Source organism: Anarhichas minor, unplaced genomic scaffold (genome assembly GCF_050575085.1).
Source record: "Anarhichas minor isolate MPS153535 unplaced genomic scaffold, ASM5057508v1 ptg000017l, whole genome shotgun sequence".
NCBI classification, from domain to species: Eukaryota; Metazoa; Chordata; class Actinopteri; order Perciformes; family Anarhichadidae; genus Anarhichas; species Anarhichas minor.
The window spans coordinates 6,085,876-6,097,237 of record NW_027466463.1 but is presented as its reverse complement, the minus strand read 5'-3'; the positions used below and the strand labels follow the sequence as shown (position 1 = coordinate 6,097,237).

The following is an 11,362-nucleotide window of genomic DNA, read 5'->3' as shown; positions in this document are numbered from 1 at the left end:
CGATATGTTTGGCGTGCGCGTGCTGCAGAAGGAAGAAGTGATCCGCCCTCAGACTGTCGATGAGTTCCACCTTGTGCTCCATGATTATTTTCACAGCAGGGTCCTGTGAAAGACAGCAGGTTTTCTTTATCAACCCTAAATGAATGAGGTTTTCATGAAACGGGGATAAGAGAGTATAGAAATGTGATGGATGGGATGAGTTTTGTTAAGCTCAGCTCACTTAGCAAATGTCCATTGGATCAGCAGCAGCTTTACTCAAAAAAAACGAGTGAAACGCTGCAATAAAGGCATGTACCAATGTCACCGTACCTGAGAGGATGGCAGTGTTCCATCTACTGTTCCTGAAAGGAAAGCAGTGGTTTTTTTTCTGAAATGTCGGGACAGAACAAATGTAACAGATCGATAGTAATGAGTTGGTAAAACGTTACCTGCACCAACTTGGGACGTTTTCACGGACACGGAGAAATCTCTATCACCGTCAATAGTGACACCAGATATTTTATCAGCGCACATCACACTGGCCCCAAGTGCAGTGTGATCTGCCCAACAGCACTTCCTGAAAGAAAAACATGCTCAGTTCAAATGTTGCCTTCATGTATTATGTGTTCAAAAGGCTCAAATTTAAATAGAGTTGTAAATGAGCTGAAGCACAGTGATGTACAAATCTATGACGGGTAAGATGCCCCCTGTGAAACCTGAGGACAAACAAGATAGGCACAGCCACGAGTAGGCCTTACTTGACCTCAACACCACTGGCGTGCTGCAGGCACAGTGTGCAAGAACACTGAGACTTGTGTTGTTTTACAACATGCAGAGACTCAGGACATGGTTTAAAATGAGTTAAAACATGAGTATGGAAGACTGGTTCACCTATGACGGGTTAGTCGGGTCACTGTCGTGACATGTCAGGACAGTGAGGAGTGATGACTTGAGAAACGGGTGCGGCTAAACAAACACCTTTAACATGGGAACCAATGACAGTCAACCTTCCAGTTTCCCCGTTTGTGACAATAATTGAACTCTTTCTGCATTATGCAGACTACTACTGCCTTTGAAAAGTTTTACCATGCCGGCCCAATGACTCCCCGCCACCGACAGCACCAATGTCTCTGTGACCAGCCCTGTGATCTCCTGTGCGTCAGCACGTAATCGTAGTCACGTAGTCATTAATTAATGACAGTCTAAACTGCTCCATCTCTAATTTGGCATGTTCGGTCTGCTGGCGCAGCCTCTCCAACAGCTAATTCTTTCTCCAGTTCTGCTTGTTTAAATTTGTCGTGGTCAAGTTGTAACGTAAGTAACTTTTTGTTTGTCAGTCGTTAAACAAGATCCCATTTGGGGCGGAGACCGCGCAGCATCCTGAAAAACAGCTGATGGATCTTCAGTCAAAATCTTCTTTTCAACTAAATTGGATTTCAAAATGGCCTTCACTCTTTCCTTTAGACGTTTATCACCAATGTCGATTTCATAATATTCTGCAGTTTTCAGCAGCTGCTCTTTAGTGCAGAGATCTAAAAACTTCTCGGAGGGAGAAGCAAAGAAGTCCAACACTCCATATTTAATGCATGAAAACAATGAAACGAATAGTGAATGCTACTGGTGCACAAACCACAGACTATGGCCTAACCAGCATACAAGTGCTCCCCTCTAGTTGGCTGCCTAACCATGATCTACCTGCATACAAGCTCAACCCTGGTCTTCATGCAGTTAATTACGCACTGAAGCCCGGTGGCGAGAGAAAGCAACCAGAAACTGGCGATTCACCCTGAACCATGGATGTGCTCACTGTAACACTAATAAAAAACAACAAACAAGACGAAACCCAAAGGTGTAACGCCACTGAACCTGGCAGGGGAACAACGTTTGCATCAAAGTTACTCTAAGTACACCAGCCAGACAACAATAACTTACATTGATTCACAATTTTCACACTGAGACAAGATAAAAAAAACTCCCACTCCCCATACAAACCCAATCTCTATGCTGAAATAGATGCAAACTACTGCATCTCCCAATCAAACACGCCTGTGTCCCATCAAAACCGGCCGAAACCCCAATTTGTCACAACCTGGCCGCCCTCGTTGCCAGAAAGGCGGAGCTTTATACTCGGAGAGCACCGGGCCCAGGTGCCTCCTGTTAGGGTGACCACCACCTGCTGCTGCCTTAAAGAAACACATACATACAAGTAAACAAGGTAAGAACTGTCACAGGTAAGATGCCCCTGTTAAAGCTGGGGACAACCTAAGACAGGCACAGCCCCGAGACCTTAACGACACTGTGAGCAGGGACAGTGTAATGGACAGGCCTGAGGCTGAGCCTTATGACAGGGAAGTCTATAGTTGCACGTAACTCCGACACTTGGATTGCAACTTCTTATAATTATTTGTTACTAATATTACTTCTACTGCCTCTGCTGCGGATGCTGTTAATTCTCCTTGATATCACAACATTTAAAGGAGATCCAGGATCAAAATATATGCTTTGTCATTTAAAGAAAGATTCACCCAGTAGATTGAGAATCTCACAGTTGTGATTGCAACGACCACTTCTGTATTTTGTGATAGAATGAATACAACCAGTGCTACAAAGTGTCTTCAAAAAGACTTCATTCAAACTCAAATACACCGGCAATTCAACGTTCAACAAGCTCAAAGTCGTTGTATGATACACTTCATACAATCATGCCAAAATAAACTCACCATGCTAATTGTCATTCTATGCATTTAATGTCTATTCTTACAATACAGTTTACCATCTGTTTTGCTGTAGGGTTTAGTATCAATAGTGTCCATACAATTCAAATAAAATACACTTATTTATTGTGAAGATTCTAAATCATTTAAAGAAACACAGTACAGGAGCCACAATCAAAATGATAAAAGGTCTTCATAGAAATAATAGGAGCTGTCATTGGCCAGCCATCACTTTCAGTAACAAACTGCTGTTTGCTACTGGGCAGCTAATGATTGAGCTCGTTAGGCTTTTAGCTGGAAAAGATGCTGACAAGGGTCGATAAGAGACCAGGACAGTAAATGTGCTTTGAAACCAAAACAACAAGACAAATAACACCCACAATTGTGCAGATTAAGAAGGTGGCTGAATACACACATTGTTCAGACACGGTCACAGGTGACACACACATAGCTCAGTGAATTCAAACCTGAGTCTGGCTCTTCAAAACATGGGTTTGGATAAGACTTGGACAAATATTACCACGTGCAAAGTCTGGATACACTTTGGAAGACGAGGTGAAAACCTGCTCTCATTAATGCCAGCATGACATAACTCATCTCAGAGTCTGCCTTTGACTCATGGTACAATAATTAGACACCAACAAATAGTATCATGCTCACAGTCGGGCTTTACTTTGAGCTGCAGATTTGAGAATGTCTGTTTAAAAGCCAGCGAAAACAGAGGAAGAAGCCTATGAGTGCCGTTTTGAGAAACTTGTATTGCATTAGCAAAAGAAAGAATAGAAGTGCAGTCTGTGTAAGGCTATATGTGTTTAGCAGCTTTTTTGAGGGAGTGGGGGGGTTTAATATTTCTTTTTCTGTTTTGAGTGCATGTAGGGTTTCTTGCAAAACATCTCCCAAGTAAAATTGCAAATATCTTCAGTTTTATTCCAACAACACGGACTGTAGGTCTACAGAAACTTTAAAGAAGTTTCTGTAGATACACATCAACCCCACCCACAACACCCACCTGAACAGGTTTTTGTCAGAGGAGTGTCAGCAGTCGACAGTAAAGACAAGAACCCAACAGCCCCCAGTTGACAGCAGCCTGTACCCGACTAACTCTACTGAGGACCTACTCATTGTTCCTCTGGGCTATGACTGAGGCAGAGTTATACACAGTTTACAGAGGGATCTATATCCCCAAATATTGGCACACTGCAGAGAGCCTGAAATACTTCAAGGAGTTTTCTTTTCGTCCGGATGATATCATCATTGCAACATATCCCAAGTCGGGTAAGCAGTCTTTTTTTTTTTACTAGTGAGTTCGTCATCATGCAAACATTTTACTGTTAAAAGCAGTTCATTTTAATATGATGTAGTGGTTGAGAAAAAAAAGAGTAGTTTGCGAGATCTCGAAAAAAAAATCAGATGTGAGGTATTAAAAAAAACATAATTTTATTTTGTGTTTGGCCATAAATATAAAGACAGGAAAAAATCAGTGCACGGTTATCAGATCAGTGAAAGACAAATGCTACTTTTGGCATCTCCAGAGAGGGACCTCACCTTAGTGGCTGAGCCTTTGCATGCATTGCACCCTCATTAAAAACATGTTGCACACTTAAGCGCAGGGTGGTAGTGGTCGTGTCTCTATACGCGCCGTCTATTTTGGTTCATGTAAGCCATGTGAAATCGTCTCATCTATATCTCTGCAAGAAAGCAAATAAGAGAATTTCCCAAAAATGAAAAAAAAACTTTAACAGAAAAGAAAAAGGAAGAAACTGCAGGGAGGACAACAGAGGAGGAGGGAACCCTCTCTCGGGATGGACAGAAGTGCAATAGCTGTCATGTATAATGGTCAGGTGGGATTGACTTTATCAGACCCCAATTGGTTTGTTCTGCTCGCTTCTTTCTTTCTTTCTTCTATAGCAGCCACCCTCCGGTTCCCCCTCCAGTAAACACTGTTAGCCCTGTCAGCACGTTTGCCGTAGTTTGTAGGCTACTGTTAGCGCTCCTAGCATCGCTAGCTACGAGCCGTTTGGAGGCAGTTGAAATGCTCCAAATCTCATATTATGCACCTTTAAACTCGACAGCCAATTGCAGCGGGTTCTCTCACCAACAGGCTCCACCGTTTTTTTAATAAGCCGAGCGGGACACACTGCACAAACTATGGCGCTAGACAGACGCTCACGGACCGCCCCGAAATAAATGAAAAGGGAATTCTGGGCTGATGAGCTGAAGCGGTTTTTCAACTGATTTGAAGCCCAAGGGCCTCCTCCCTCAAACCCCCTAACCCCCAAACTCCTCCACTCATCCTGCAACCATCATCCACTCCTTATGGGGCGACCGTGGCGCATGGGGTAGAGAGGGTCGTCCACTAATCACAAGTTTGTTCCTTGGCTACCACCTGTGCTGTGGTGAAGTGTCCCTGAGCAAGACACTGAATCCCTACTAGGGATGGGTTAAATGCAGAGAATAAATTCCCCCACTGCGGGACTAATACGGGATTGATTTGTTTATTTATTTATTTAAAGGAACAGTGTGTGAGATTTAGTGGCACCGAGTGGTGTGTTGCAACCAACTAAATACCGTTTTCGCTGACCCCTCCATTTCCACGCGTGTCGGAGAACTTCGATGGCTTCAAGTAGGGAGAGTTATCTTAAGGATTTTATTAATACAAGGAGCTACTCTTATCAATTCAATGAACTGTATCCATGGAAGATATGTGTGTGTGTCTAGGTATGTGTGTGTGTGTGTGTGTGTGCGTGTAGTTGGAGGAGCTCAGCCCGACAGAGAGAGCAGAGATGTGCGCTGCAGCATGATAATAAGTTACACCAAAACATTAAAAGGTATTAATAAAAAAACACCAGTAACATCTGGGCTTTTTCAATTCATATTTTAGCACTGGGGCCCGTTTTGTTCTGAGTTTCGGTATCCCTGCCTTCGGATGACATAATAAGGCCCTCTCTGCCAGTGTACGGGTTGTCCGTTCTAGGCTACTGTAGAAACATGGTGGATTCCGTGAAAGAGGACCCCCCCCCCCCCCCCCCCTCCATTTAGGTAAAAAAGCCTTTTTTTCCCCAATGATTAACTCAATTTAATTTAATTAATTTAATTAAACTATTAAATGTGTTGAAGTCCACCTACAGATTTCAGGACATTCCTGCTGTCCTACTCCTCAGGTACGACTTGGACGCAGGAGATTGTCCCTCTGATCATGAGCGGAGGAGATCCGGCCTCTATTGAGACTCTCCCCACCTGGGAGCGTGTTCCCTGCCTGGAGACGACTCAGGCCTCCGTCCTTAACCTCGAGGAGAGGCCGTCTCCACGCATGTTAACTACACATTTCCAGTACAACATGATGCCTCCATCTTTCTTTGACGTTAAGCCGAGGGCAAGTCTGATTGGCACACCTTTACCTTTTGATGTCATAGAAAACATCTAAGTTAATAACGGATGTGATAACATCATTCCAGGTCATCAATGTGATGAGGAACCCCAAAGATGTGTTCACCTCTGCCTTTCATTATCATGGGATGGCCTCCCACTTGGTCAACCCGGGCCTGCAGAGCGACTTCCTCCACACGTTCTTTCAAGGAAAAGGTCGTACTCAATTTTGTTTCAATTTTAACATATATGTCAATAATCATAATACTTAATAGAGTAAGAGGCAGTAACCTGAGCTGTATGCCATTGGCAGTAAGAGTGAAATGTATCGTGATAAGATGTAACATGTGCAAAGACGTGAACGTTCAAAGTGACTCGTGATGATGGAGCGTTTGTGATTTTCTCTTTCCTTCTAGTTATGTATGGCTCGTGGTTTGATCACGTGAAGAGCTGGCTGAATGCTGAAGACAAAGAGTGCATAATGCACATCTCCTATGAAGAGATGATGACGGTGAGAATGTCAACAAGTCTACAACCATGCAGGCGTCTCTACAAGGCTGTCATTTAGCACAGCTGTGCTTGAAGCTACATGCTAAATTCAGCGTGTTATCACACTACACCTATTGTGCTTTTAGCATTCCTCTATTATGTAAAGCATCGGTGCATGTATAGATAAAATGTAAATTATCATCATTACTATTATGTCTATAGCAAATGTAGGTTTTACCGACTCAGTTTAGCGTGGTACCGTAGGCCTACTCACATTTGCTAATGAGCGTTAAACACAAAGTACAGCCAAAGAGGCTCTGTAACAAAGACGACGCGTTACAAGCTCCGTCAGTGGTTTTGCACCGGCACACTCTTCTTGTCTCCCTAAGTGGGCGTGGTGCTTTCTGAACTGTCTCTGGTGCACCTGAGGCTTTGCAGGAATCAAAAACCAATGTGAGGCGATCTGTGTGTCTCTGTGGTGCAGGACCTGAAGGACTCCGTGGCCCGGATGGCTCGGTTCTTGCAGAAATCTCTGGACGCTGAGGCGATAGAGAAGATAGCGGACCGATGCTTGTTCAAGAACATGAAGCAGAACAAAATGTCAAACTACTCCACCGTTCCTCGTGAAGTCATGGACCAGACAAAGTCTGAATTTCTCAGGAAAGGTGAGTTCCAACGAAGAATACTATTTCAATTCCACTTGTTATTTTGTGTGATTCATTGAGTGAAGCACACTTTCTAGGAGTGCCTCCCTATACCTATACTACTAACTGGTTTCCAGACCTAATGCAAATACAGCAAAATTACATTAAACACATAATTTACAATAGAGAGCTCATTTCACGCATCATTTCGTTACATTTCCCCTTCTTACATTTTGTGTTTCAGGAATTGTTGGAGACTGGAAAAACCAACTAACACCGGCAGAGGCGGAGCACTTTGATGCCGTTTACAAAAACAAAATGAATGATGTGAAATATAAATTTGTATGGGATTAAAATAAATGAAAATGCAAGGACCGGTAGTGGACAATCAGATTGGCCACTTCTGCCAAATCTAAAAATACAGCATCAAATAGTTGATGATGTGGAACATGTAAATGAAGTCACATAAGTTCATCGGTTTTGGAGTAAAAACTTAAATACCGCTACAAAAATACACTACTGGTAACAGTACACGAGTAGTGAGTAGTACGTTTATAATAGTTCAGAAACAAATGCCACAGTTCGGATCCCAGTATGTGGACATTGATGTGTAAAGGATGTGTAACACCATGAGCACCACACCATCTGGTGAAGAAATGATGTGATACTACTCATTTACAGAAATTGCCTACATATATGTTAACTCATGATATTATATTTCTCAGCAACAGAGCACTAAAAGTAATCATTATATAAATTAATTGAAGTATTTTAATGATGTGACCTACTGAATTTTTATGTTTTTAATCTGATTTCCCTGATGATATGTTTTAGAGTTAAAGCAGTAAGAAATGAAACAATCTTAACTGAAGGTTTCTTATAGCTTTCTTTGGGGTCTAACCACATCTCATGGCCTTCATCAGCAAACAGAATGTACCCTGTTTTTATTTTATACGTTTATCAGATATATATTAATATGTGCATGTGTGCACATTATGAATGATCTTACATCTTAGTACCTTAGGATATACGTTATATTATCAACGGGAAAAACTCACTGGTGAAGGCCGTAAAATAAGGTTGAAATGTCTGAAAAAAAGCTAATAAGGGTCCTTGAGTTGAAGATTATTTTGCCGGGATTCTCATATCGTTTCCTTCAAGTTATTGGCAGCTAATTACTTTGGAAGCACATTTTTTTTAACGTCCACAAAAACAGTACAGAACTGAACATCAATCAACAACCTTCACGCATCGGTCCTGAACGCAGCTCAGTTAGATATGATTACGTCATTGCCAGAGAAACACGTGTGACATGGCGCATGGGTTTTCTTCGGTGCAGCACGTTTTTCTTGAATATTGATGCGGTCTGAACGAACACATCCACCGGCATCCGAACACTGACAGCCCGGGGCGCTGGGGCTCGGTGAGAATCAGAGTCTGCCTCTGTGGCGATGTAGGGTTAGAGGGATTTTGCATCCATTATTTGACACAACCTCCATATGTACACAGAGCAGTACACACTGCCGCTCACAGCGTGGTGGTGGCCGCCGTACTACAGCTAGTAAACTAACCCGCAGCACGGAAACCCTGGCTGCATGGATCCGTTAGGGAACCGGATCCATGATGGGTTTATTTAAATCTTTCTTAATGCCCACTTCACTTTTGAAGTTTGGAAAACTTATTTAAGTCTGCATTTATGTGCCAATTAATTTCCCTTATATTTCTAAATTATTAATTGAAAAAAAATGTTTTATTGCAAGACAGCAGACAATTCATAAACAGAACAACAAGAAGACGACAAGAACAGTGAATACAGGCCAGTTAACATCATGTCATCAGTGTATGGCTGAACAGAGTGATGTGTGTGTGTGTGTGTGTGTGTGTGTGTGTGAGAGAGAGAGAGCTATGTGAAATGATAGAAAAGACAATAAGAAAGTAAATAAATAAAAGGGCAAATACGTAACATAAACTACAAAATGATAACATCAATAAACTGTCCACTGGCAGCGAAGCAGGAGCAGGACACCCTCAGGGAGCTCCAGAACAGGTCAGCAGGATCAGTCAGGCAGGGTCAACCGGGTTATTGTTTCGTTTTGTAGTTATTGACAAGAAATATTATTAAGTCAATTGTTTTGTAATGTAACTTATGTATTTTTTTATATTTTTTTGACTGGTTGGTCCAGCTTTGGGTCGCCCCCAGACCCTTTAATGAGGGGGCTGGCCCATTCTGGGTTTGATCCGTTTAGAAAGAAACAGGTCCCAGACCCAGTCAGTTGCATAAGTCAGCTCAAGAGGGAACCGTCACAGTGCCCCAAATTAAGATGTATAAAAAATATATATAAATAAATAAAGTAATGACAATGAGAATAATGAGTGTGAAAAGGGTGATAACCAAACAAATACATAAATAAATATGAAGTACAAAAACAGAAGATGTATTCATGAAAAAAAAACAATAGTCTAATTTAATGCAGGGTCCATACTGGGGAGTGAACTGCCCAATTATCCTCTAGTGTGGGGCTAGATTAGCAAGCTGGTGAAAAAAGTGCAGCATTAAAGAGCCCGATATTTAGCTCAGGAGTTGGTGGGGGATCAAACAGCTTGTTTCTGCTGCCCCCAAGTGGCCAGAAAACCAGTCATTGTGGAATAGAAAAATATTTTCATGGTCTACCAAAACAGTCTGCCATCTGGCTTGGAATTCATTATCATTGACTGATGAATGTAGAGCTGTACAAGAAGACGCAGACGTTTGGTCAGTGGCGGGCCGTGCATTTTATACCTGGGTCTTCTGTGCTGTCCTACACTTGAACCATCTCCTAATAATCTCATTATGACGCGCAAGCTACGGTTATTTGTTTCTAGGGGTGTAACAATACACGTATTTGTATTAAACCGTTCGGTACGAGGCTTACGAACCGAACAATACGTTTGAATAATACTAGAGCATTTGGAAAGTGCAGAAGCTTAAATTGTGGGAAATATAATGTTTTCGGTGGACTGCGCTGACGTAACAAACAACAGGCTGTGTGACCTTTTGAACCTGGAACAATAACAAAAAACAGCTGAGGCACCGCACGTGTCTTCAGGGAGGCTAAGCTAAACTAGCTTAGCGGGGAAACAACAGCAGCTACTGATTCAAACAGGGCAAAAGCAATCGCCACACAATCCCCATTTCTCCAGACCATCATTCTTGCTTTGTTAAAGAAAACAACAGCCCAAACAGAGAATCAAATGTCCGAACCTAACCCCGCGATGACGGGATGCTTCGTCATTAACGGACAAGCCAGAATCAATGTAATTAGCTAGAGCACGAGCCATTCATATTATTCATAAAAACGACACGATAGACAAATGAACACAGTAGTAGCGCTACTGCAGATGTAAAAAAAAACAAAAGCAGTTCACTTACCAAAGCTGCCTTCACTTAAAGACAAAGTCCATCCTCCTTTCTTTGTTAACAAAGTCAGTAACTCCTAAATCCATTTCTCCTCCTCCTTGAGTGTTAAAAAAACAAAGCTAGATAAAAAAAAAAAGAATCTACACCAAGCAAAACGCTAAAAATGTCATAACTTCTCCTACATATGTTTCAATCTGAACTCTTACTAAATACTAACATCTGCTAGCTAGCTTTCTGTTTGACAAAAGTCATGCTGGCCCACTGACCAATCACGGTGCACGCTAATGCAGATGTACTTAGCAGGCTACCTGAGTACCACTGGCACGTCAAAGAATACGCCCAACATGTCAAACTAAAGATCTGATTGGTTGAAGACTATGACAATCAACAATGTCCCCATTTACTTAAACTGCAAAGGCTCTCTAGCGGGCCTCGGGCCTCTCTCCTTACATAGAGACATAGGGGCTGAATCTGATTGGATAAAAGCTCTCCTTAAAACAAGCTGTGCTGGAAGCAGCGCTGCAGGCTGGAAGCAGAGCAACAGAGGAAGACAGGAGCTGTGCAATGAGAAAATAAGCTAATGGGAAAAAAAAATGTAATACATGTAGTGTATTTGTGAAAAAATATTAAATTATAAAATAGCTATAACTTTGTGATTCTGTTTAGGCCAGCAGAGAAGGCTTAGCTGGCTCTGACGGCCCATCACTGCGTTTGGTCATCAGAATATTTAGTACACAGCATCAGAATATTTAGTACAATGATCCCAAAACAAG

The 11,362-nt window shown here is 42.1% G+C and overlaps 1 protein-coding gene across 1 annotated transcript; it reads left to right on the top strand.

Annotated features, from left to right (window-relative positions):
- The first annotated feature begins 3,829 nt into the window (after positions 1-3,829).
- sult2st2 (sulfotransferase family 2, cytosolic sulfotransferase 2) lies at positions 3,830-7,546 on the top strand. Its single transcript, XM_076093307.1, has 6 exons — positions 3,830-3,968; positions 5,855-6,066; positions 6,149-6,275; positions 6,476-6,570; positions 7,033-7,213; positions 7,437-7,546. The coding sequence occupies exons 1-6, from the start codon at positions 3,830-3,832 to the stop codon at positions 7,544-7,546; spliced, it is 864 nt and encodes a 287-aa protein (XP_075949422.1).
- The last annotated feature ends 3,816 nt before the right edge of the window (positions 7,547-11,362 follow it).

Bases quoted from the DNA above. Each gene is read 5' to 3' on its own strand.
- sult2st2 (XM_076093307.1), top strand. From the start codon at position 3,830: ATGACTGAGGCAGAGTTATACACAGTTTACAGAGGGATCTATATCCCC. The intron at 3,969-5,854 runs GTAAGCAGTCTT...CCTACTCCTCAG, and splicing joins TGCAACATATCCCAAGTCGG to GTACGACTTGGACGCAGGAG. The intron at 6,276-6,475 runs GTCGTACTCAAT...CTTTCCTTCTAG, and splicing joins CACGTTCTTTCAAGGAAAAG to TTATGTATGGCTCGTGGTTT.